At 43.8% G+C, this 26,878-nt stretch overlaps 2 protein-coding genes across 3 annotated transcripts in view; one reads left to right on the forward strand and one right to left on the reverse strand.

Annotated features, from left to right (window-relative positions):
- The window catches only part of FANCD2 (FA complementation group D2), a 30,201-nt gene extending 7,744 nt beyond the window's left edge, over positions 1-22,457 (reverse strand). Inside the window, exons 1-33 of one of the 2 annotated variants that reach the window (XM_015874584.2) lie at positions 22,072-22,457; positions 21,834-21,923; positions 21,018-21,149; positions 20,311-20,378; positions 19,917-20,020; positions 19,616-19,679; positions 19,191-19,243; positions 18,047-18,125; positions 17,497-17,621; positions 16,956-17,043; positions 16,446-16,550; positions 15,597-15,697; positions 14,748-14,856; positions 14,349-14,384; positions 13,821-13,964; positions 12,714-12,848; positions 12,104-12,235; positions 10,242-10,349; positions 9,735-9,844; positions 8,758-8,818; positions 8,138-8,263; positions 7,242-7,315; positions 6,996-7,136; positions 5,719-5,819; positions 5,334-5,449; positions 4,878-4,986; positions 4,611-4,709; positions 3,890-3,999; positions 2,595-2,741; positions 1,342-1,458; positions 935-1,063; positions 619-734; positions 107-220 (exon numbers count right to left, since the gene is read on the reverse strand). In XM_015874584.2, coding sequence (XP_015730070.1) covers positions 107-220; positions 619-734; positions 935-1,063; positions 1,342-1,458; positions 2,595-2,741; positions 3,890-3,999; positions 4,611-4,709; positions 4,878-4,986; positions 5,334-5,449; positions 5,719-5,819; positions 6,996-7,136; positions 7,242-7,315; positions 8,138-8,263; positions 8,758-8,818; positions 9,735-9,844; positions 10,242-10,349; positions 12,104-12,235; positions 12,714-12,848; positions 13,821-13,964; positions 14,349-14,384; positions 14,748-14,856; positions 15,597-15,697; positions 16,446-16,550; positions 16,956-17,043; positions 17,497-17,621; positions 18,047-18,125; positions 19,191-19,243; positions 19,616-19,679; positions 19,917-20,020; positions 20,311-20,378; positions 21,018-21,149; positions 21,834-21,923; positions 22,072-22,342 — 3,614 coding nt within the window. In that variant the 5' untranslated portion in view covers positions 22,343-22,457. The remainder of the gene's footprint in view (positions 1-106; positions 221-618; positions 735-934; positions 1,064-1,341; positions 1,459-2,594; positions 2,742-3,889; positions 4,000-4,610; positions 4,710-4,877; positions 4,987-5,333; positions 5,450-5,718; positions 5,820-6,995; positions 7,137-7,241; positions 7,316-8,137; positions 8,264-8,757; positions 8,819-9,734; positions 9,845-10,241; positions 10,350-12,103; positions 12,236-12,713; positions 12,849-13,820; positions 13,965-14,348; positions 14,385-14,747; positions 14,857-15,596; positions 15,698-16,445; positions 16,551-16,955; positions 17,044-17,496; positions 17,622-18,046; positions 18,126-19,190; positions 19,244-19,615; positions 19,680-19,916; positions 20,021-20,310; positions 20,379-21,017; positions 21,150-21,833; positions 21,924-22,071) is intronic. The other variant, XM_015874585.2, reaches the window with a different exon arrangement.
- On the forward strand, positions 22,359-25,834 carry EMC3 (ER membrane protein complex subunit 3). Its single transcript, XM_015874582.1, has 8 exons — positions 22,359-22,429; positions 22,516-22,573; positions 23,398-23,491; positions 23,747-23,851; positions 24,501-24,582; positions 24,747-24,826; positions 25,389-25,471; positions 25,706-25,834. The coding sequence occupies exons 1-8, from the start codon at positions 22,359-22,361 to the stop codon at positions 25,832-25,834; spliced, it is 702 nt and encodes a 233-aa protein (XP_015730068.1).
- The last annotated feature ends 1,044 nt before the right edge of the window (positions 25,835-26,878 follow it).

The raw sequence follows: 26,878 nt of genomic DNA on the forward strand, positions 1-26,878 counted from the left end.
AACCTTTTGGTTTAGAGGCATCATCCCTAAGAGAGCTCCCAAACACACACTGATATATAATGTTTGACATCTATCACTTTCAGAGCTGGGGAAATGTTGACTGTACCTTATCAGCTCTTCAAGAGGAAGAAACTCTGTCTCTCCTGGCTTCAGCCTGTCTGCAAGTACCTGGAGAGCTGACCTCAGCAAGCTGGAATTCTCATGCTGAGAAAAACCATTCCTGAGGGTAGAAAAAAGTCCAGTTCAGCACTAGATTAAAGCCAAGTTCAGCAACAGACTAGGAGGAGAGATATCAGATAGAAAAGCATATCTGGGCAGATGTTTGCCACAGGGATGTTTGATGCAAAGAGGCCAATACACCAGAAAAGCCCAACAACACAGAAGTTATAGGGGACACAAAAACTGAAAGTTGCTCTGCATTCACTCATAACCAACTACTGGTTTTGTTCAGGAGAGGCAACTACAAAGCATTTAAATGTCTCCAGCCACAGCAGTGTGCAGTTCTGCACGACTGATAGGCCATTATCTGGGTACAAACGCTAAACAGGAACACAAAAGGGAGGCAGCACACAGGCTTTGTTCATTTATGTGAGTATATACCCTTTTGTTTAAACTCACCATGCAAACAACAAGCGAAAAGTCAGCAGCAGCTGGTGGTAACAAGAGGACATCAGCTGGTACTCCTGGATGTTCAGTTCTGATTCATCTACCACACCTTGGTTTGGTAGAACTGCCTTTAATACAGAACAAACGATTCATTAAGTACCAGTCCAGGGCAAGACAATGGCAAATGGATACACATCTATAAACTCAATGCTTAAAAAACCCTGTGACACACCAGAGCCACTCTTTTCTCCACAAGTAAAACCAAAAATACTTTTAAAGGCAACAAAACTTGATGATTTTTTTTGAGTCAAAATTGCTGCCCACTGACCTGGAAGTAATTGTGCATGTTCTCCATGTGATTGCACAGTGGCTTTAGTAGCTGGACTACACACACAGCAACTTCCTTCGGGGATCTCTGACAAAGGTGGGCAAAGCCAATATCCTTGTTGCTTCTTTCCTGTAGCAAACCAAAATTTTAAAGTCATTGCAGTCTTACCTGAGAATAACTTGAGAAGTCATCACCCAGAAAACCAAAGACTCCTTGCACTCAAGGTTTTATTCTAAAAAACATGAAAACATACAGGAGGGAAAAATAAACAACCACCAGATTCCAACTGATTCCAACTGATTCCAACACCTTCTGTCCACTTAAGCTGAGCTACTCCTCAACAGCAGAGACGGAAGCCACTGATGTGCTATCTTAGCCTGGGTCGTGCCCCATCATGCTGTACATACCTTTAAGAAGGGCACTCTCCTAGTGGAGCCTGGGGTCAGCACACGTTCCAGCTTCCAGCACAAATCATCCAGAAGGAAGCAGAGCTCAGCAGGCCCCAGCTGCACAACTTCACTAGCCTGCAACACCAAAGAAGAAAAGTTAATTCCAGGACTCAGCACCTAATCGTAGTGCCTCGAAGCTCACATTCACTCCCTTCATTTCCAATTATGACTCCTGTTTTAGTTAACCTCAGCCAGGGAGCAATGTGGTATGTGCTAGGCTTTTGTCCTCCCCACTGTAGGTAAGGGACTTCAGTTCTTGTTACTCAGAGCACAAGGTGGATCTGGTGCTCTGGACATAACTCCAGTAACACCCGGCTATGAGAGAGAATGTGTTTATACAATGAAATTAAAAATCACAGCATTGTAAGGGCTGGAGAGACCTCTGGGTCCAACCTCCAGCTAAAGCAAGTTCTGTAGAATACACAGGAAAATGTCCAGATGTGTTCTAAATCTCAGAGGAGACTCCAACACGTCTCTGGGCAGCCTGTTCCAGTGCTCCGTCACTCTCACAGTAAAGAATTTTTTCCTGTGTTCAGATGGAACTTCCTGCATTTCAGTTTGTGACTGTTGCCCATTGTCCTGTCACTGGGCACCACCAAAAAGAGCCTGGCCCCATCCACTCAACTCCCACCCATTAGATATTTATGAGCACTAATAAGTCTCCCAATCAAGGAATCATTTGAAATAATGCCACATGTGCCAGGAGATTCATCAAACAGCCTTACAAGCGCCCTCCGTCCTGCACACATGGTGATAGCTGTCCTTGGAGCAGGCCAGGCTGCACACCACACCACTGCAGCCTTTTTACATTTTACTAATCCTATGGTTGCATAACAAATTAGACTCCATATGGACTGAGCCCGCCTACAAAGAGTCTAACAAAATTAAGCACTTCTGTTCTCCATATCCATAGTAATGCATAGCTTTATATAAGCTTCCAGATGGCAAACAGGGCACTGCCCAGTAAGGGCACTGCCATGACACCAGTCTCATCTTTGCACCCAATTTCTCCTCTAACAACGACTTGAGACACCTGCCTTTCTGCAACATGGACTTTAATGTCATAGGCTCTTTGGAATAGGCACCTCACAGCATTTTTAACATCCTATACCTCAGCAGTGGATTGTACTGTCCTTCCTTTCAGTTTAATGGAGCAGGAGAGGCCAAGGCCACAGAGAGGCAATAAATAATACAAAACTGGTTGCACTCACCTCTGTGTGCATCTCTGTGTCCAGGATAGACTTTGTCAGCAGCCCACAGTGGAGTACAGAGAACACTTCCAGGTCCAGCTCTCGGAAGTAGGGTCGATAACTCTGCAGATGTGCCAGAGGGTTTCCTGCCTCTTTCTCAGCAGTGCTCTGAAAAATGAATGGCAGAATTCAGCTTGCAACCTGCAACACTTTCTAGCTCAAACAAACCCATTTCTTTCCCACAGTCCTCTGTATTCCTTGCCAAGATGAAACAAGACTAAGAAGAATTTGCAGAGATGAATACATTCAATCAGAAGCATTTTCATTTTGGATTGTACAGGTCACTAAACATTTTCTGGAATAAATAACATATACAAAACCAGAATAATTTTTGTTATCTCCTTCCTATGAAACAATGGCTGCCATGAAACTCATTCTGGACTGGTGAAAGGCAGCGCCCCATCAGCACCATAAGAGACCAATGTTTTTATCTCTGATAAATACCAGGATGGTAAGCCATGGCATTTACTGCTTGTTGGTCCAAAATCCATGCATTCCTAAGAGATTAGCTCATGTAACCCTGTCACATTAGCTAATGTATGTTACATGTGGATCATACAGGATTGATGGATTTATTCATCCGTGGATTTGTCTGGAACCAAAACTCTCATTAACTAAAAAAAGGTTTTACATCCATTAATTTCCAGAAGTATCCTAGACTTCATTCATTGTAACTTAAGTGACTTTGTTATTGTGCTTGACTCAGTTTCCATATCTGTAGCAGCACGGAAACAGGAGAAGCAAATTTGCTGGACCAAAAAATATGATAAAACAGGCTCTGAATATCACTCATTAGTAACAGTGTAGTGGTAGTCGTGCCTTGTGGGATGCTGAGTCCAAAGCCAGGCACACCTCCCTGGTCTCTCCCCTTCAGCCAGCACAGATTGTGCATTCTGGACATAATGACAAGAGCTTGCCTCAAAGAACAAGAAAGAAGACCCAACAACTCATTAGTTGATAGATCTGGGGAGCAGCTCTTAGCGTGTGAAGAAAACGGGTAATTTTAAATATGCTTTATGATGAATATATTGATCAAATACCTCAAGGAAAAACTGAAAAGTGAGGGGAAAAAAAAAAGAGACAGACTAGAGTCAGAGAGGAACAGCCCTTACAGGGGTCTGTATTTTCCAGGTTTATGTCAGTTTCTGACTTGAATACAGGAACTGCACTCGCCTGCAGTAATTCAAGGCTTTTGTTTCTGTTTCTATTTCATTTCCCTTTGCCTTTCCTGCAAGCCCTCAAGGGTTTATACCTACCTTCTCTAGCTCAGAGAGCTCGGTATCAGGCTGGTTTCCATCAGAACTTTCATCTGCCTGGGTACGTTCTACACTGCAGGCTTTGCTGCTGTCAGACTTTTTTTTCTTTCCTTGAAGAAAAAAAGCAAATTCAGGGGAAGGAAAAGAAAAAGGGAGAAAGAGGTTGCACTGTGTTCAAATACAGCTGCAAGGCAGGGAAACAGCGGAGGCTGCACTTCAATCAGCCCTCAGAAAGCACGGATCACACACAGGGTGAGAGTCACTTGTAGCCAGGGTCAGTCCAAAAGAAAGCCAAATGCATCTGGGACTCTCTCCTCACCCAGCTCCTTTTTTAATGGAATAAAATCACAGTAAGAAACTGCAGCAAGTCTCACTTTTCTTACAGTATTTTAAACGTGTTATGCACTGATTGCCAAAATGGTGGGTGGCCACCTTAACAAAATGCTTGAACCAAAATTGACATTGCTGTCTCACAGCAGTGACAAAGGCAGAGGACATGGAAAAGGACAGCAGGGCAAACAGCTACAGAAAGGGCTCATTGGGATGCTGTACTAACAGCAGAATAACTCAATTCCCAGCAAAGGACCTGGCTGTGACAATCTGCAGAATATAGTCATAACTTTCTTCTGCCATAATTACTCCTATATGACAGGTCCAGTGCAATATGCTGGTCAAATCCAACATCACCTCTGGTTCCTTAGATGTTACAAGCTTTCCTTACCATTTCTTTTTCTCACTGGACCACCAGCATTAATGGATGGTACTCCCTCTGGGGCTTCAGAATCAAAAGTAGCAGGTGGTGGGATGTAGCCGGGGGTTGCTGAAAGAGCCAAAACACATATTTGTTCAATTCAGTTCCTGAATGAGAAAATACAGGCAAGTAGACATCCAGAGGAAGTACCCCATCCTTCATTGCCCAAACAAAAGGGGAAACAATACATTACACAACACAGCTGAGGCTCATTGCATACACATGTTTCACATTCACCTGCCAAACATTTCCCTAGAACATTCTGCAGCTCTGTGATGTTCTGTAGTCGAGTCAAAACCTTCCCCTTCATCTCAGGATCCTGTTGCTGGCAGAAGGCATTTACAACCTAGAGGCACAAAACAAACTGACTGTGAATTAGGGAGATGTGTACTCACTTTCACTATTTTTAATTTTCCTAAATAACATCCCTATGTCCTAAATAAGCACATGACACTCTGCACAAGTGGCCTATCTGACCAGATCCAGACTGAAGGAACAGAACTCTTTAGAAGCCCCTATGAAAACAGACATATCACAGAACTGTCAAAAAGGACAACAATGATCACCTTGTTTCAACCCCCCTGCTATGTGCAAGGCTTTTCCTTGACAATTGCACCCCCGAAGCCTGAGGTTAGTGTGTTAAGTGTCACTCCTCAGTGCCCCTCCAAAATAGGCAGGCAAGGCTCTACCCACCTCACGAAACCAGTTGAGTGCATAGAACAGGAGCAAGCATAGAAACTCCCGTTCCTGCTTGGAGAGAGAGTCCAGCTTCCCTTCCACCTCCAGGTCAGTCAGGTACAGAGGGCAACCTGAGACAGAAATAGAGAACACACTGGGCTGCATTTGCTACCCATCCTCTCACTTCTGTGTGGACAACGACTCTTCTCAAAGCCCATAATAATTCCACTTGCCAGAAAAAGCAATTGTCTCCCTGCCTCCCTTTACTTTATGGGCAACAGAGCATCTCAGCCTCCATCATAAACTACAGATCTCTCCCCACAGATGCAGGAGGTCTCTTCAAATCCACAATAGAAGCAAGTCAGATAGATGGACTCTGCACAAGGTTCACTTCCCATACCTAGTAAGGCATCAATCTCCTCTAGGCTCCCATTGTTTTGTTCTCCAGTGTAGAGTCTGAGCAGTCGGAAGCAGGGTGATAGGCATATTGGTGATACTACCCTGGGGGAAGGAAAAAGAAAAAAATATAAATAAAAACATAGAGAAATGGAATTGGTCCTCCTGTGCTTTCTATCTCTCCAGAAAGCTTATTACTTATTAAAACAATCATATGATTCTATGATTCTATACTTTTCCCTTGCATACTGTGTCCTCCCCACGCCACCTAGCCTATGCCTTTGATTTTGTTCCTTACAAGCCACAGCAGCACAAAGCAGAAATGCACCATATGGTTAAAAGAAATATATCATTTATCAACAGTTTTCTAGGAAAACACACAGGCAGAGAAACAGCTGTACTGAATATGGAGTCAGATTTATTTCTAGCAGAAAGCAAAGGTCAATATTCCAGGAGGAATGACAAGAATTTGTGTAAAACATATTTGTCAGCAGTGGGGAAACCTTCGTGAATATTTGCCATCATGCTACTTACTGCTCCCATTCTGAAGTGAGGAAAGTTACTATTTTTACATTGATGTATGTAGGGTAACTAGATGGATTTATTTTATATTTGCTATAAATTGATTCTGTCTTTCTATTAAGCACAACTACAACCTCAACAAAGCCTTCCAACAATAAATTATGCAGAATGTGATGCTGATAGTTAAAATAAAAGGCTTATTATTTTTAACATTGATGGCCCACTGTTTAATTTACTTATTACACACTTCTTGTTTCATTCCTCAAGGACAAAGCCCTCATCCCTCAAATTTCACTTCTGGCTGCATGTTTGTCAGAAGTTGAGAATAAATTGTGTACTCTTTACACACACTAATTCCTTGCTGATTCTATTTGAGAATTCTTGCTCAGAATACAAATTTTGCCACCTCAGAGTTACCTACCCATCTCAATAAGGCATTTAATAACACAGAAGCACTGGACTAAAGAGCTACTTTTCTCACATGACAGATGGAACACAAAGTGGATGCAACATGACTAAGACCACCTAAACAGCCTGAGTCAGAACAGGCTGCCAGGTCCCTATCACATGCTTATGCCTCTAGACTTATCTGAACATTTCTACCAGCAAGGATGGGAAAAGAACACTGAAAACTGGCAAATTCTCTGCCCAGCTCCTCATCAAGCACTTAGGCAGCCAGGGATGGGCACAGTGTACCACATCAAGTGAAAATACAGTTATTTTAACTGTAGTGTGACTGCAAGATAAGTGTCAAAGTACCTTTTCCTTTGGCTACTCGTTTCATCAGCAACCCTGCCAGGCTCACTCTGTGACACCAGTGGTAGGAGGTTAATGGCAATTGCTCCTTGAGTTTCATCTTCATCCAGATTATACAAGGACTTCACTGGGAACAAAAAGGAACTGCAAGAAAAGACAGACAAGCTCAGTTGAAAGGATCACAACGTTAACACATTCAGTTCTCAGTAGCAGAAATATTACAAAGACTTAAGCCAATGTTCAGCATACCCATCCACTGTAGGGCTCAGATCCACCACAAAGTCACTGGGAAAGTCCTCCACCAAACTCTTCCCAAACTTATCCTATAAAGAGAGGAAAAAACCTGCTCAACAAATTGGTTCAGTGAAGCAGGCTGTGACAATTGGAAAAGGCAGGAGACAAGGCCAAGCAAAAGGATTCTGGAACAGCCACAGCAGTGAAACCCACTGCTTGCAAGGACTGACTTCAGACAGACAGTTAGGACACGTCACCAAGCATACACAGCCAGTCCCAAGAAGAACTTGAACTTGTATCAGCCTTGCTAAGAAAAAAAAAGAAAACCAAGATGAACGCTTTTCCTCCACAGAGCACTCAATTGGATGCCAGGAGACTCGTTTTCTAGCTCCTCTTCTACACAACCAGCTGTTTCAAAAGGGCACACTGATTCCAGCAAGGAAGAGAGAAGAGCCCCTGTTATCCTAATTATCATAGATTTTCACTGTGGCTCCTCCAGGTCCTTTAGTATCAGACAGCCTTAATTATCTGACCAGAAGCCAACCCTGATATTGAGTCTAAAGCTCTTCCAGGTTCTACCTTGTTTATGGATATTAAAAGCCTATTCTCAAACGTCTATTTCCTTTAAGTCTTCCCTCCTTCCTGCTGTTGTGTGAAAGTTCACGTACAGGAAGCTGTTAAAGCATAACAAGGAATCTGTCAAATAAGAACAAAAAAAGCTTCAAAAAAAAGCCAGAAAGATGAAGGAGTAGTTTGTATCTCTTCAGTCTCTTACAGGAATCTTAGCATACCCCCAACAAAGAAACAGCTCTCAGACTGGAATGAAATCTACGGCCCTGTCCATGTTATAAAACATCATGTTTCTGAAGAATACATTTCAGTGATCAAGTTCAAAATACTCGACAACATACCAGGAGCTGCAGGTCCAAATTTCCCTTCTGCTTCTCAATCAAATTGGCAAGTTCATCATAGTACAGAGCCAAGACCTCTGGTGCTTGCTCACAACAGAAGCCAACAAGGTCCAACAGTGTAGAAAGCTGAAGGGAGAGAACAGACCGTAGAATAGGTACAGTAAACAGACACAACTAAAGCTTTTACTTTAACTCCTCCTTTTTGTATTCATTGATTCTGAGGCATGACCAAAGTTTCAGCTCTGGGATAACAGCCTGTGGCAGCTGCTTTCACAGAGATGCAGTTTATAGAAGGTCTTTCAAGGACCTAGCACTGCTCCACCATGGGACAACACAAAAGAGATTGCCCTGTTTCTTTGTGTCTGAAATAACATCCGGACAGAAGACTTTCACTAGATGCCTGCAGTACTGTGCCAATGTTATCTTAACACTGTTTCTCCCAGTTTTTAGTAGATTCCCGGCTCTGTAGTTAATATATAAGCATCTCAATCTGAGTACAGCTGACTATCAGACACACACAGTGCTTTACCTAAAGCTTTGTCTTCAGTCAAATCTTCCTGCTGACCACATCGTTCCTCTGTACCACACTGCCCCAATATACACTGATTCTTGGCACCCACCTGCCCATCACATTCAATGCTCAGCTCAGGCCTCTCCAGCGAACCACCATCTGCTTCATTCCTGAAAGCAATCAAGTACAGTCAAGTTCCCTAGGGATTCAAACTTTTATTCTGAGGCACAGAGCACACTCCCACCTGCTGGGGTTCTCTGTGTGCATTTTCCTTGGCAAGTTCCTTGCTGCTGAGGGGTGCTTGATGTACTGATGACCCCACTCATCTGTTCTTTTTTGTTTGTAGTCTGCATTTCAGGATTTTCAAAACCTCTTCTTGGAATAACTTTTATCTTGTCCTGTTTAGACTTAGGCCAGTGCAAGTCTGATGTCAGTGCTATGGGAGCAACCATAAGGAAGCCCACTAACTCAGGGCCTACAGATGGGCTTTTCTCTTCATGCAATAAACAGCAAAAGCTTTTCATTAAGAAGTGCAAAATCAACAAGATACACCATGTTTCCAAACACAGCTCAAACATTTCTAGTCTAAGCTCTTCAATCTTTGCTGCAGTTCCTATCAGGAGTTTGCCTGGCTTTTCAACAATGTTTATACATTATTTATGCAGTACACTGGGAGCTGTCATGTCAATACCTAGCATAAAAGTAACGTTTTTCCTTCTCCTTTAGATTTCTCCGCATTCCAACAGGACACATTAGACTACTAAGCCTTAGTTTCATAGGCTAATCTGCGTTCAGTCCACCACAGTATTTAATTCATTTTCCCCAAGTGCTAGGCCCTGCTAGCACTAGTCAAGGCCTTCACGTATAAGCAGTAACAAGAAATTCAGGGGATGCCTTCAGGATTTGCAGCATACAACAGTACTAAACAGTTAGCAACACCAAATGTTGCAGGCTGCAGGTAAGAATTAAATTACTGGATCTGACCCAGATGAGCATGAGCTAGAAGGCAATGCCTTCCTATTACCCTTCCCTACTGCAGGTTGTCTTAAAGCACACTGAATTCACCACTGTACATTTTTTCCTCACCTTTTTAATGCCATGCTGCCCATCATGGTAACGGCACCAATAATCCCCATCTGTCTGTGGCTGGGAACAGAGCTGGAGAGCCATTTCCTGATCACCATGTGCATATCATCCTAAAAAGAAAGACACAGCCTATATCATGACAGAGGGACTGCTCTGTTCTACCAGCATCTTCACTTGACATTGTCTCCAAAGGCTGCACAGAGATGGTTGATTGAGATTACAGCTTTGTATACTGAATGTATATCCTGTGATTTCGTTTGTAATTAACATGATTGTTAAAACTGCAGGTAAGGTTGCACAGTCTCTATGTTGAGCCCTTGCTGTACAGGACAGCAAAGTCTGGAGCTGCAGCTCAGCCTGCAGTTGTGGAGAAGGTTATTAAGCTAAAGGACATCCTGACACCAATTGCTGGTCATAAAAGAACTACTACTTGTACAACACTAGAACTTAGCCCAGCTAAAAGAACCACGGCACAGCTGAACTCCCTTCTGCTGTGTCCCTGCTTACCTGAATATAACTTCCTTCTTGTCTCTGGCTGAATGCTAGCATGCTGAGAATGTAGAAAAGCTTCCGGATCTGGCATGGATTCAGTTTCTGCATAGAGTCTAAAATGCTCTGTAAGAGAGAAGCCACAAACTAACTCAGATACCTTAAGAAATCCTTTTCAAATTCCAACAGTTGTCAGCCAAAGAGCAGCCAATTACCTGCACCTTTTTTGTATATGTAGGAAAAATCTACTGTGAAATGAACATAAATGCAGAGTTATTGGCCTGCCCTTAATTCTGACAGTTCATTGTACTGGAAGCTGAATGGGGGGAACAATCTGGCTACTACAAGCACTTTAGGAGTGCTCCAATCCCACCAATGGCAGCTATTTAGCTTCTATCATGGGTTTCCTCAGTGCTCAAAGGCACTGACTACGACAAGGGCAACTGTAGGATTGGATACCCACTTTCTGCCATCCCTAAGAGAATTCATCCAGTTTAAACACTAAAAAAGTAGTCTGAGGAGATCTGCAGATCTGTCTCTATGCTAGAAAGGCTCCAGCTCTGTGTGAAACCTGCTGGCCATCTGCAGCCTTGCAGATCTTTTCACACATAACTGGCTAATACCTCTACCACCTCTGAGATGCACGTCAAACACGGTACAGTGTGGGTCCCTGAGGTCTGGCCAGAACAATTATTAATGCTTGTCATGCAGAAGCTTTGGTAATGCATCAAAGATTAGCCCCCAGAAACCATAATCTGTAAATAAGCTGCCAGGATAAGAATGGTTAGGAGAAGGTCAGTGGGTCTCAGCTGAATGCTGTGAGCAAGTGCTCCCACCACACTTCTGTCAATGCAATCAATGAGGAGGAGGAGTTCTGCGCTGTCTATTCCAAGGACCACTTCCAGCCTTGAGTCCCCAACACACCCCAGCTCTGCCAGACAGAGGTGAGCCCCATTTCTCCATTTTATGGATTAAATATGACAGACTTCATACAAGTTCTTATGGCAGACCTTAAACATCCTCCCTCAGGGGCACATTCTAAAAAGCTGACTTATAGTTAACAATCAATCAACCAGTGAAAAGTACTCTGCTTTCCTACAGTGGGTACTTAAACCACAAAGCACACTGCCACCAAGTGGACAAATACAAAAACATGTCACAGGGGTGGGAAAACGCACACACCCACAACTCCTCAAGGGGAAACACAGGGTCCTTAAAGCACAAATCACCGTGGGAGGACTTCAAGCAGAATAATACTACATGTTTAACTCACTATTTAGCTCCCCACGTACTCTCCACTTTCACTGCTTCTAGAATTCAGCAGTTGTGCATGTCTGACTCTGCTCATCATTGTTATGAGTCAAGAATTCATTATTTCTTTTCTCCCCATTTACTTTCTTCTTTTAAGTTTTAGGGAAGTCTTTTCCTATTCTTGCCAGGAGCTTTGTTTTATGATTCAAAATACTGGCTAAATACTGACAGTCTTTCAGCACAGTAGAAGAGGAGGTCCACAAAGGCAGCAGGTTTTTGCCACCTATTTGGAATAACTGATATTAATAAAGATACACATAAAAATCATTTTCCTTCTGTCCACAGATGTCATTCCATACCTGCAACACACGTTCTCAACACGTTCCAACACAGGGAAGAGTAACTTCTTTTTCTAGTCCAATTTCCACTTCTAAAAATTCACAGTCCAGCTCACACCTTCACAAAAGGCTCCTTTTCATCCTGACCACTGCATTTCTCAGAACAGCTTTACAGATACAGCTTGTTTTATTAAGGATATTTCTGAACCATACCGACTTATTCTGGATCCGGGACAAAGTGGTGAGATGTAATGTGCCCTGAGATTAATGTGCCCACAGATCTACACGTACCTTCACGAAGGTGGCATAGCGCATCAGCAGGGATGTGTGTTGGATCACCAAATCCGTGAGCACATCCAGAGAAATATCCAGCTCTGTTTCATTTCCACTGCAGACGTGAGTGACCAAAGCACATACAACCTCCTAAGGAAAGACCCCAAAGAGAGTCTGCAATGAAATATCAGTGGAGAAATACCTGTCTTGCTACGCCTGCCGCTACGTTCTACTCATATAAGTATACGGTTCAAATATAGACAACAATCTTGAAACTCAGCCATATAATTCTACCTTCCTTCTCAGTTCACTTTCTAATTCCAGATAGCCACAACACAAAAGAACAGCAGTCCCCTCTGCTCTATATGTGTGGGGTTTTTTTTCGTTGTTTTCTTATTATATTGTCACTTCTGAGACCTGCCTACTTGCTTCCTGCTCCTCTCAACAGTCTCTGTGCCTCAATCAGTTGCTACCAGAGCTGTGATCTTCCTGGCTTATTCTACAGCACAGATCTCTCTTAAAGGCTTCCAGTTGCACTAAATCCCCTCCTCTGAAGGATGAGGGCAAACACTCTCCAACAAAGTGCAAGCAGGTGAAAATAAAACAAATGCCATCCGTCACACTGTACCTGTTGGCAGTAAGAGTCAAAGAATGCAAAAGCCTGTTTGTACATGCAGCTGCCAAAGGAGACCACAGCCAGGTGTGCAGAGTGCAGGAACATCTGGGCAAGTGACAGAATTGAAGGGAAGAAATCCTTGATGACCTGAAAAAAAGAAATATAAAACAATGTGCTGCAGCTCATCTCAAAAACGTTGTCCAGATCGTTTTCAGGCTGTCCTGTCCAGCAGAAATGGGCAACAAGAGCAGATAAGGCAGACCAGAATGGCTTTCTCTAACCTTGCCCATGCTAAGAACTTTCAGATTGGTTAAGCCAACCTGCCAGGCCGCAGAGCTCACAGCAGGGTATCCCTTATCAGTGACACCAGGGAAGTCACTTCACAGCAATGCTCCACAAATCAAAAGGCACCGGGCAGACGTGCTTTTGGCACTACTTTGACAGAAGGACTCTTCACAGCAACACACTCAGAGAAATCAAAAATGATGTTTTATAGTTGCTTAATCTCATAAAGTAGCTTTAAACAAGCTCACTCATGTTAAGTGGCCTAATTTACTTTAACTGCTTCTGGAAGGGTTGTTCAATTAAAACTGAATTAAAAGCAGTTACATTTAGAATAAGTGCATTACTAACAAAGGTTATTTTAAATGGCTAACAGCGTTTTCATCTGTTCCCCTTATTCCTGCGCTATATTGCCTTTCAGTTTTGAAAACTGTTTAGTTTTCCAGATATTTCCTGTTTTCTCACAGTATGAGGCAAACACATGCCATACACACACACACACAAATATACTGACATAAAAACCAGCACACAGAAAACAATATGTAAATGTATTAACTCCTAACTGTACGGTGGGAGATGACAGCAAGTCAGGAACACACAGCGGAGACCTCAGCTTTATCACAAAAGCTGAGAGGTTTTGCACCAAAATAAAGGAAAGCTGATCTCTTAAAAAAAGAACAGCTGACAGTTACAACAGAGGACACGTGCCCTGGGAGATGATTACCGACCAACGAACTCTGAAGTGTACATAATGCAGTGCAGGGTTCAACCGTCATCTGACAGGATATTTGAGGGATGAAGGAGAAGAGGGAGTCCCAACACAGAATCAGCACTGACCATGGAATGATTTTGGAAAGCATTCTGCATCAGCTGCTCTGGCATGCAGCCCAGGCGAATCTTGCTCCTCAATACCTTCTCAGTTTGTTTCCTGTTCTTGCTGTTTGTAGAATGGATTAGCAGCAAAACGATCAGATCAAGAACCTTTAGGAAGAAACAGCCATTAATCATTACGCTGAGAAGACAGGAAACACGCTGGACAACTACATGCTTTGAAATCAAAACTAAGAAGAAAATGAAGATCTCAATAAGCCTCTGACAGCCACAATTACAGCACTCTCATCAGTCTGACAGGGGAGATCCCTACTTTATCTCTTGATGCACAGAAGGGATGAACTAAAGAGTTATAACAAAATGAATGGCTGTTACAGTAGCAACAAGTCAGACACCAGCAGAACCACCCAGGCAATATCACTGGTGGTTTCTACTCCAAACAGGAAAATCTCTTCACTTATGCCCATAGAGACAGCTATGAGAACCACGAGAAAAGGACACTCACAAAGAGAAGCACAGAGTCAGAAGTATTACCTTGTGGTCAGATACAGATGTGCTGTTCTCAATAGCCTAAGAGCAAAAAAAGAACGAAGAAACAAGAAAGCCATTATTTAAAGTACAGTACTGTATTTCCAAACCATGAGTGTTACATAAGGACAGATGAAAAAACAAGGCATACACCAAAAGACTTCACTGCAACAGGACAGCTATCCAAACCAGCAAACTGGATATTGCCAGCAACTCAGAATTCAGAAGGCACTCAAAAGAAAGGTGTGAGAATTCAGCATGGATATTTCCAAACAGCACCGGTCTTGCAAAAAACTGAAGTTCTGGAAATGAATGGAATCCCTACTAGTAACCACCAGGGCTAACATTCACCTTTTGATACCTGATTGAATTACATAAGGAAACAAGGGCTGACGTGCATCTTACCTTAATCCAAGCTTCAGAGATATCTTTCTGGAATCTTACAGCTAGCTTGATCACATCAAAAAGCACCTTCACACAATTCTGGCTGGTGGTCATTTGGCTCATGGAAGAACTGTTAATGACCAGAAATGATGACTCAGCCACTGTAAATACTGGAGTGAAAGGAACAAGGCAGTCTAGAAATCACAGCAGTTATGGGAAGCAGCAATTCTGTAAAGGGAATGCTCTGGTAAGGGCAGGGGACATGTGCCCTCATGCAGGTGTGGATGCAGACAGCATCTTGTCATCTCTGACTTTGGTGAAAGGATGTAAGCTATGCACAGGGCACACTGCCAATGCACCAGATAAGTACAGAAAGGGAAAAGAAAAAAAAATGAGGGGTAGAGATAAGCTGGGAAAGCTGCTGAATTCAAGTGAACATTTTTTGCTTTACAATGAAACGTGTCAGTATATTGTCTGCAGAGTTTGAGCTATAAGGGGGTTCACAGAAAGGCACCGAGTTGCTCAGAATAAGAAAATAAATCTCAGCTGTCAATTCAGCCTCTGAAGCTGACACCAAGAATGAAAGACAGATTTTCTTTCCAAGTAGATTTATTCTGATAGCTGAGTTTTTCACTCAAACCAGGACCGTTCATCAACCTTCATTCAACCAACACGCACTGCAGGGGAAGCCGGCTGGACAAAGAATGATAAAGGTATTATGCTAGCACCGAGTAGGAAGGAATAGAAGTATCAGCAGCTTCACTTAGGACAAACTCGAATGAATGTAAGTAGGCGCATCTCTGAGACCAGATAAAGAAGAGATGAAGGCCTCCAATACCACCTAACCACTACAGAATCATGGAAAGTTACCTGGTCTGGGCTTGGCTTTTAAGCTTTCTCTGGGAACCCAGCATCTGCAGTGGCAGAACGCATGATGACAGATCCAAGCTCTTACGAAGATCAGAAATCACCTGTAAGACAAATCCCTGCACAAACCGTTCTGACATACAAGGGAGGAATGATAAAGGCTAAGGAAATTTTAAGAAGTGCTCAACTTCTGTTTTTTTTTTTAATTACTTCATCATCATATTAAGATGGCATGAGTGCGTGCATGCAGAAAGCAGGACTTCTGCTGAGGTTTCCTCCAAGAATGATAAAAGCCCCACGTCCAATTATTCAGCAAGGTTGGCTCAACCAAGGAGTCTTACAAGGGAGAAAGAGAGAAGTCCTCTGAACATAAGAACCATCCTTTTTGGAATGTTTCCTAAGTAGAATTTAAAACCAAATTTGGTGGAGAAAACTAGAACTACCAAGCTACAAACCCAGCTCTGTTGGACAATTTAGGAGTTTAGAACTCTTAAAAGTTCCAAAGAGTGAAAATCCTTAGATAAAATTGAAAGGCTTAAATTTGCCTCAAAGAGTTTTCTGGTCTATGAGCTTAACATAGTATCATAACATCGACACTGAAAAACGAATTACAAGTTCTAAAAACAAATGAGAAAATACTGCTGGTAGAGAGGAGCAGATTTCAATTTCACACCTCAAAGCACAACCAAATCCATGTCAAAGGGCAGCTGCTTTCCACACGTGCTTTGACCCTTGACACTTTACTCAGAACTACTAAAGCACACACTTTTATGTGTTGAATGAACTGCTTCTGTTAAAACACGCACTGGATTATAAAACTTACTGGTCTTTAGTACAGGCAAAGCACCATACCTCTACAGCATCCGCAGCCTTGACATTATGGAGGATGAATTTTACGAGCACAGGCAAATCCTCCAGTTTTACAGAAGGCACGATGGTCATGGCAGACTGCCGCACCTGAGGGGAGAGCATTGAGGGTTGGCTGCAATAACATGGTCCGTAGAAATACAGAGTAGGTTGCTGGGAGGGATCTTTGGAGGACACAAATGCAACCTTCTGCTCACAGCAGGAATATCACCATGACTAGATCAGACTAGCCTTGGCTTTGCTAAATCCTGAGGATCTTCAGGAGCAGACACAACCACTCCCCTCCCTGCTGCTCTGATAATCCATGCTAGTGCTGTAGACCCTAACCCATTTTCCAAGTGTCCAATCCAACTCCCCTAGACCGTAATTTGTATCACTGCTCCTTATCATATCACCTGGCACTTCCAAGAAGAGCTTGACATCATCATTTTTAATTGGCTTACAAAAGGGGAGAGCCTAGAAGACTTTGCTTGACCACCCAGTAGAAGCTCTTACCTCAGCCAGAAGTTCTGCATCAAGATCCAAACGAGAAAGAGCATCCAGAATTGGAACTGTGAGCCGTCTGCCCTGTTTTAGTAAGCAGCTGATGTGCAAGGAAAAGAAAACAAATCACCCTCTTCATATAACCTGAGAACCTGAAATTTGGCAGGTCCTGGTTTCATTATCAACAGGAAAAAAAGGGGATTGTTATAATATTACTTAGCCTGACCTAAGGTAGAACATGCTGTCACTGCCTTGCCCTTAACAAAGGATTGTTACAAGCCACTGGAGGGGGTCTAAACCCCAGATGTTAGCAAGTACATGAGGAACAGGGGAGACCTTCCAACCCAAACCATCCTATGATTCTATCATCAGTCTGTGCTGCACTCAAAGAACAGAATGTTTTAGACCATTTTGGAGTAGTTAGACCACTTTAAAAGTATAGCGTGTAGAAAACATCCTGTTGCCATGCAGCTTTAGTGCAACCTGCATTCATACAAATATATATTTTTTCTATTCAAGAAAGAAGAGGGGAAAAAAATAGGATGAGCTGTACCTCAACTCTCTGGCAACCTCATTTTGCTGGGAATCCTCCAGGATCTCAGGTAAACTGGTGATTATATCATGCTGGATTGGTACAGGAGACACGCTAAGCATCTGCATTAACTTCTTGACAAGATCCTGCAGAGAAGAAGATCACTTGTAAAACAGGAAGGGAAAGGGAGGGAATAGGGACCACCAAAGCCAGAACAGAGAATCCATCCCCAGATGCTGGCAGGTATCCAGTATCTCTTGTTAAAATTAAATAAGAGGAAACTGTAACTTTCTGCCATCAACTCCTTCAAAATGTGGATGAGTATGTGGAGAAGAAAACATGAAAAAGAAGATTTATAGCAAGAGAAGAGGGAAAATAAAAGGGGACATTCAGAAATTATTAAAGGAAAGAATGTGAATAAGAATTAAATTTCATCAAGTATTTAATTTATTCAGGGCATGAAAATGGAAACACCTGTTTGCATTAGCATCAAAATTGAGCTCAGCCCATCTGAGAGGTGTTCCAGATGTTAAGTGGAAAAGCACGCAGTGGCTGCTCCATCAATACCCACCTGGCTGTCGAGAAGACTGTCCAGCCATTTAAACTGATTGACAATGAGCCGAGGGAAGTTTGTTCCAAAGGTACCCACCCTAAAATGACAGAAGTGAAATACAGCTGAGTCAGATCCACAGACAGACTCCAAGGCTTTGATGCTGGTCAGCAAAAGCATGGAATGAAAGTCACCTTAACCAACTATTCAGATTCCATTGTGAAAATATAAACATGGAGCTTTTAGCACTGTGAAGGAACCCTACACCACTCACACACAAATAAGGGATACCACCAACCTGTCTCAGAACACCACCAGCAGCATCTTAATTACAACACAAGCAACATGACCTCACTTCAGATCTCCTATGCTACCATAAGTGTGGCTATGCTGGCTTGGCCCAAATCCCCCCTGAGTCCAGTGTCCTTGTGCCCAGATGCTGTCTGATGCATTTGGCTAAGCTGTAAGAAAGAGAACATGCACAGAGCCATCTTATCCCTGAGCTTCCACTCAGCTTTCAACAACAATTAATTAATTTCCCAAGGCAGAAGCTGGTGCCCAGTCCCTCATTCCTGCTATCCAGCAGTACGTTTATCTGCCAGTAGTTTCCTCTTATCAGCCTTTTAAAAAAAATAAACAAGAACAACCACAATTATTTCAGACCTCTACACTCTGCAACACAGAACCCTGTAAGGTTCTATTCCTGCAGTAGGTAAATTCAAGAATTCAAGAAGAATTCAAGAAGAATTCAATTCAAGAATAAACAACAGATGCTTCTGTTTCCCTTGTTTGACTACAAACTGCATTCTTAAAGGGAGGTCTGCTTACATCTAACAGCCACATAAAACTCTGCCAGCCACTTTCCTCTTCTTTAAATAGCAGGATACCTCATAGCCCCTCTGCTATACTGAAATACCTCCAGGACAGTGAATCATGGGGGTGATGTGTTTCACCTCCTATGAATTTGTCTTCTCCTATATGCACCCACCACTTTAAAGACGTGGTACCTGCAGATGATTTTACACATGGATGAATGATGATATTTTTTACACACAGCAGAGCAGGCATCCACGAAGGTAAATTTGAAACAACAATTAAACAGCTGCTGATTGTTCAAAAAGAAGGAAGTAAGTTGCAAGATAGAGGGGAAACAGCCTGTACTCACACATCAAAAAAGAACTCGGGGATCTTTTCCAACAGCAGCATTATGACAGCAGGCTGTAAGAAAGGCAAAAGGACACTGTTAGGCTGATGATTCACTGCTTCAACTGTGGCACTGCTACGAATGCCAACCTTTCACCAAAGGTGAAATATGAACAGAGAATAAAAGATTCCAAGGGACAAGCAAAAATACTTCATATGTAAAACATCTCTAATGCCAGCCTGCAAGCTGAAAAACACAACTTGCAAGCTGTCTGCATAATGTAACTAAAGCAGAGCAGATGGCCAGGATTTCTAATTACTCTGGGCCAACCTGGGCTCTCTGTCTCAGCCCCAGCTGAGTTGCTTTTCACTCCAGTTACTTACCCAAGCAAAAGAGCCCTTAAATAGATCAATACCACCATAAAGAGTAAACTAAGATGTACGTACCTGTAAGATCTTAATTCCAAGCAGCAGCTTAATGAGGCTCTCACAGTATGAGTGCACCAGAGTCCTGCAAGGTAAAAGATCCCACTGCAGTTGTAAAAGCAGGTGAGGAGAGCAGAATAACTCTTCCTATTACCTTTTGTTTTCCTAAAACCACTAACAATGACTTATATAGATATCAAAAGCACCCCTAAACCAAAGAGATGCTATGTTAGGGGTTTCCCCCCACTCAGCTCAGTGTTATGTGACATTAAGTATAGACCAGCTTTGACCAAAGGGGAGGGCAAAAAACACATTTCGTAACCTTGACCCCTCAGTCCGTGTGGGAGTGCATGGCAAGAGGCAGTTCTTGAACTGACTTCTGTCCTTAATGTGCAGTTCCAATCCACTGATAAACTGCTTCACAACCTGGAAAGCAGAGAGAAATTATCTACTTCCTGAAAAGATGTGTCAATCTACTGCTGTCTTATAGGAAAGTTCATGGCAGTGGAAATGCAGCTGTTGTTTGTGGAACTGTTCCAAACCAATCTCAGGGCAAGCACAGCACAGGAGGTAAGACACCAGCTGGTCATCACTTCACTTCTGAGTGTTCAGAAGAACAGTGAAACCAAAACGCTGGGTTGATAACACTGAAAGGATTGGGGAATCTGGGCTGCGTTTTCAATCTGGCTCCTGCCAAAGCTCAGGCGGTTACTTACACCTGGGTACGATGGGTGCTTCTCCAGAGCCATGCGGAGCTTCTTCTGGAAAGCTGTTTGATCCACAGCTAAGGAGGAGTTTCAAAAGAGAATAAAGAAACTGACATATTAGAGGCATATGAAGTCAAAATAACATGAGGCACAAGCTCTCAAGATCATTCACCATCATTTTGGCCTTTGCTCTACCAAGAGCTCCAGTTAGTAAAAGCTGCACAATGTCACCACTTGTGCTCTCTCTGCCCCGAGCTGAAGGCAGACAAAAGGCCTTGATGGACAAATTCCTGCCATTTTTTGGCAGATGAAGACAAACCTATTCAAGACAGAACAAGGGATCAGGAAGCAGAGGAAGAATCCCCCCCCCCAGTTGTTGGGGTTTTTTTTGTCCTTGAGAGTGCAACACAATCATTACCAGATGTGCAACCCAAGGGTCCCTTTGCCTTATGTGCTTGAGTAGCCAACTACCAGCAGAATCAGCACCGTAACCACAAGCAAAGCTCATTGATGTGACTTGGTGCGTAACATCATATGAATGAGTCACTCCAACATCCCTACCATCCCAAAGAAGCCTTCCCCTGCCCAAACCCCACTGCATTAACAGGACCAATAACAGCTTCCTTGTATCATAGAGCTGGAACACTGAGGGCCCTGTGTGGCAATTCAACTTTGCTTTGTAACAGTCAGCTTTGCAGGCTTTCACACACAAATACCTATTTCGTTCTGCCCTTCTCCAGCTTTCAGTACGATTCCTGATGCTCTCAGCAGCTCTTCAAACACTCCCTCATTCTCCAATCCACCCTGGGTGAGGGTCCTCTTATCAGAAACCCGCGACTTCTTTGTTTCTGAGGAAACAAGACAACCCACATCAAATTACTGCACGAAAAAGAGAAGCCTGAATCTTTCATAAAATGAATTAATTCAAAATTAACCTTCTAGTAACACACTTATAGAAGCAGATCAACAGCAGTGTTATGTGGTTCTACTTGACAGCAGCTGTTTGCTAACTCAGAGCCCAGTGCAGCCCTAGAATGAAGCTACCCCTGCAGCATAACAAGGGAACACTTCTGGCTCACCCCTTTTAGTGCTCCATAACCACAGGTACCTGCAATGCCTCACTCCTAATGAAGACATATCTGCTAATAAGTGAATGGAGCACACAGTTCCTCAGCCTTAAAAAGCACAGATTGGACCTAGAGGTTCTTCCACCACACTTGGAGCTTGGCTCTCCCATCCACCTGCTCAAGCAGAACGTTTTCCTTTCAGCTACACACAGAGGTTACTTTGGCTTTAGAGATATTTGATCACACAGAATTGAATCATTGCTCTCCAAAGGACCTGAAGCTCAAGATGGTTAACACTGACAGACAAAAGATATGGCACACGGTTCTGCTTTTAGTGTGGTTATATTACGACTCATAGAAATACTGATTCGGACCAATAGTATTGCTAATAAGGAGCTGTTGGTGTAATCAAAGCTCTTGTTATCACAGCTCCCATAGGGTTTCCATCCACCACCAGGTACCTACTTAACACACCCGCCTTGGAGCTCTCTTCATTAACACCGATTTCAGACAACTTCCTTTTGGACACCATGGTACCAAATCCTTCATCACCACCTGTAATAACACAGCAAAAGGTTGAGTGAGCTCAGGAGACGTGGATTTAAAGCAGTTTTAATGGGATGGGGGTTTTTTGTTGTTTTAGTTTGTTGGGTTAAGCAGAATGAAGCAATACAGCTCAGAACAGCACAGCGCTCCGACCCACCTGACCAGGCCGCGGCTGAACGGAGCCCTGAGGTAACGAGCCCTGAGGTTGTTACCGGAACTCGAGCTTCCCGCCTTTGAGGCGCGGTGACGTATTTCCGGAGCCTACCGGATGCGGAAGTGGAATCGCGGCCTAGTGCGGCCCGGAAGCGGCCGGAACCCGAGCGGGAGCCGGGTCGGGTTTGGATCAATAACGGAGTGACCATGAGCGAACCCGAGCTGCTGCTGGACTCCAACATCCGCCTGTGGGTGGTGCTGCCCATCGTCTTCATCACCTTCTTCGTGGGTATGATCCGGCACTACGTCTCCATCCTGCTGCAGAGCGACAAGCGCCTCACTCAGGAGCAGGTGTCGGACAGGTCAGGCCGCGGCCCTGCCGCCCCTTCAAGCCGTTCCTATCTCCTTCATTTCTATCCGCCATTCACATCGTCCCTTTGTTTTACAGCCAGGTCTTGATCCGGAGCAGAGTCCTGAGGGAGAACGGCAAGTACATCCCCAAGCAGGTACGGAGCTGTGTGGGCAGCTCGGGGCTCATAGTGGGACTCATAGCCCCGGGGTGGGGTGGGCATAGGGTCCCCTCTACCCCCTTCATGGCGATGTTTCATTAACCTGCCTCCAAAGCGCCAGGCTGAGCATCCACAGGGACTAAACCCACAGGGACTGAGAGCTCAGGGGACTGGGGGAGTCAGGACACGGGGAAATGGTTTGAAGTTAAAAGAGGGAAGATTTAGGTTGGATGTTAGGGGGAAGTTCTTCACTAGGAGAGTGGTTAGGGCCTGGAACAGGCTGCACAGGGAGGTTGTGGATGCCCCGTCCTTGGAGGTGTTCAAGGCCAGGTTGGATGGGGCCATGGGCAACCTGATCTATGGGGTCTCTATGGGGATCTATGGGGTCTCCTGGGCAACCTGATCTAGTAAAGGTGTATGTTTGGTGGCCCTGCCAGGCAGGAGGGTTGGAACTACATGATCTTTGAGGTCCCTTCCAACCCGGGTCATTCTGTGATTCTGTGGGAGTCAGTTGCTCTATTTGCTGCTTAATTCATGTATTGTAAAGTTGGGGTTGGGGAGTGGAACCGTCTGGTATCGGTGCTGAGCCAACAGAGTGTGAATGGTGGATCCTTCTTAAGAGAATGCTTAGGATTATTGAAGGAATTTTTGCAAGACAAAGTTGGTGCTCAAGGAAACATCAAAATAATGAGGTTCAGGGCATCCAGGTGGTGAAACAGCTGAGAAAAGCATCGTTAGATCACTCCTAAGGTGTTTTTAATGAGCAAGAAATAACACTGTCCGTTGCTTACAATGCTGGCATTGGCTCTTTTTGTTTTCAGTCTTTCCTGACCCGGAAATACTATTTTAATAACCCAGAAGATGGATTTTTTAAGAAAACAAAAAGGAAGGTAGTGCCTCCTTCACCAATGACAGGTACGTTACGGTGTGGTGAGTGTAGGCAGGAAGAAAAAGATGTCAAGGGAGAACCACCTTGGCAAAGAGTTCAGTGAATGTGAGGGTGGAGGTGGGAAATGAGCTGAGGCTGGAGGGCAGAGGAGGGGGGAGGCTGCAGAATTGTTAGCTCTCATTTGGTTTTGTATTCGAGACACCTCACCTTGGTGAGCTATTATCTCCCGTCTACCTTTAGTGTGCTACACTGCTACATGATGTTCAATGTTTGGTTTCCAGATCCCACCATGTTGACAGACATGATGAAAGGGAACGTAACTAACGTGCTGCCTATGATCCTTATCGGTGGTTGGATCAATATGACGTTCTCAGGCTTCGTCACAAGTAAGTGGGGAATAACACAGCCTGTGGGTCTGGCCATGCTGGGTGAGGACCTTTAGAGCCTGGACTCCTTCAGAAGTTTGATCCCATACCTGAAAGCAGTAGACTTGGAAGCAGGGTGAATCCAGCTTGTGGCACTGCATGAAGTCCATTGAGTGGCTTGTCCCGTAGCAAAGGAGGGAAAGTTATTCTCAGAGTACTGGATGTGATGACAAACCAAACAGATTGTAACTAAACAGTTATAGTGGGAAAAAGAGCATTTATTAAAACTGCTTGGAGTTGATGCAGGGGATTTTCCTCTCATCCAGGCAGTCATTTACTGGGTAACGCAGGGATTGCAAATCAGACGGCTCCCTTAAGCTCACAACTTTGGGGCTTCTTTTCCTTGTTGTTTATGCAGTAACTGTTTCCTTACTAAAAGGCGTTTCCCTTCACAGCCACTGAAACAACAGCTGCGATAGTTTGGCTGTGATGGTTTTAAAAGGTTTCATTTTAAAATCAGTAATAGAATTTTTTCAGAAGTATGTGCTGTTATTTTATGTGTTACCTTCAGACTACACTGATCTAATGAAAGAAATGGCTACTGGCCTTGGATCTGCTCTGAAAGTACCCTGTGTTACCTTGTGACACTGGCTTTCATTTTGTCCTTCAGCAAAGGTCCCGTTTCCCCTGACACTGCGTTTCAAACCAATGCTGCAGCAGGGAATTGAACTGCTCACTTTGGATGCATCCTGGTAAGTGTGTTCTCCACAATCAGAGCTGAATACCTGGAATATTCTCAATGTTTTAAAAGCCCTCGAATCGCCTGTGCATGCTCATGAGATCAAGTCTCAAGCAACGTTTGTCACACACGGGCATCTTTAAACTGAAGTCAGACACGCTTATTCTGATTTCTCAGGGTGAGCTCTGCTTCCTGGTACTTCCTGAATGTGTTTGGACTCAGAAGCATTTATACTCTCATTCTGGGTCAAGATAATGGTAAGTCACCATCACTTCTGGGAAGGAGCTGGCTTCTCCTTTCATTAAATAACTTGCTGTGGAAACGTGTCTGCATTTCCAACCCAAAAGCCCCTCACTGCTGTGAAGTTACCCTCCACTAGCCAGGTTTGACATCACCTGCAGCAATTACTCATCTCTCTTGCACTCTTGCTGGTAAACCTCTATGGTAATTAACCCATGCTTTCCTTCTCATCAAATTGGCAAGTAGAAGCTTCTGATCTTGGCTTTGCTTTTATTGCTGGCAAGGAGCAGTTTTAAGAAAAGCTGCAGTAGTTACTTAATGTTACACGCAAGGCAAGATGGCGATGGGGAACGTACAGGACCATATTTTCCTCCATCTGCCTGCATATTTTAAGCAAATTTAGTTGAGATGTAAGGAACGGGGACAAGATGCCTTATGAGAACTGCCATGGACGAGTTAATAGTTTGTTTAAGGGGGGAGGTGAGTTCTCCAACTATCCGGCACAGCCTGCAGGCTCTGTGATCCAAGTGCTGTTTAGTGAAGCAAATAAAAACAAAGCTCTCCTTTCTCTTTTTGTAGCTGCAGATCAGTCCAGAGTGATGCAAGAACAAATGACAGGGGCAGCAATGGCCATGCCAGCAGACACTAACAAAGCATTCAAGGTATGGTGTTTCCACTTGCATTCCCTTTTTGCTTTCCCCATGACAACCAAGGGAATTACTCTGGCTTCTTGTTGGTAAAATTAGAGGCAATAACTGATGAGGTATATAAAAGCTGCCCCAGGTCTGGCAGCTCTACACTACAATGAAGCAAACCTGATAAAACAGTCATATCTGATTTAAATCTGATTCAAATCTGCTTTTTTTCCCCCCTCTGCCTGTTTCATTTCAATGCAGACGGAATGGGAAGCTTTAGAATTGACTGATCATCAGTGGGCCTTAGAGGATGTAGAAGAAGAGCTTATGGCAAAAGACCTCCATTTTGAAGGCATGTTTAAGGAAGAACTACAGACCTCCATCTTCTGAATTTGAGAATATGTTGTCTCTTCTTGTAAAAGGATGTGAAAAGGAAGTTACGTAAAACTGTCTAATGTATTTAGCAGAGCTAAGAATAAAAGAAACACACCACGTTCAGTACTGCAGTTACTCAACTCTGTCATTTGAGGCCCAAGCAGGTGATATGTGTATGATAAACAATGTGCCCTCAGGGACCCCAGGCTTTTCCAAGGGCATCCCAAGGTGGCGGTGACAACACAGCTGAGCCCCACCAGGCTCAGCTCTAATGTTTCCTTCCTAGGTTGTTCCTGCCTTGCAGTATTAGCAGGCCAGTGGCCATGAGGAGGGAAATAATAGTGCAAGGCTGAGCACCACAACCAGCATTCATCTTGATGTGGGGAAGAGGGTATGGGTATGCCGGCTGCTCCCAGCTGCCTCTGCTTTCATTTGGCAGTTCCAGCTCTTTCACTGCCGCCTTGTAGTGTATCCCCAAGGACCAGTGCATCCTCCTATGATCAGGGGTGGGATGGGAGCAATGTATCTGTGTGATGAAGAGGCACAATTGATTCGACACCTGCCTCTCACTGCCTCTGAGCACAAGTAAGGACCCTCCATTGAACTCAGAGCACACTCCTGAAGCCTGAGAGCTTCCATCTTTCCCAGATTATTTGACCCCTGCCAGGAATCTCAGTCCTGAGACATTTCTCTGCTCTTTGCTCAGAGGTTTCATTCCTGAATACCACTATTTCACTGACAGCACAACTGGCATTTCAAGTCATTTTCCATTTCATAACCACAACATTCTTGCATGAGATGTTCTCACAAGCCCATGCACTGACTCAATACCTGATCGGCCCCACCTTAGCAAACTCCCATTTTGCTTTCCCTTCTTTCCAAGTTCTTATTTTAATATCAAAAGGCAGAGATCAGCACAGGGTTTTGCTGTTAGCCTATTACATAAAACTTAACCTGTCCTCCAACTTCCTGGTTTTTTATATACATATTTTTTGAGGTTGGTGAGGCACTGTAACATGTTGCCCAGAGAGGCTGTGGATTCCCCATCTCTGGAGGCAT

Source organism: Coturnix japonica, chromosome 12 (genome assembly GCF_001577835.2).
Source record: "Coturnix japonica isolate 7356 chromosome 12, Coturnix japonica 2.1, whole genome shotgun sequence".
NCBI classification, from domain to species: Eukaryota; Metazoa; Chordata; class Aves; order Galliformes; family Phasianidae; genus Coturnix; species Coturnix japonica.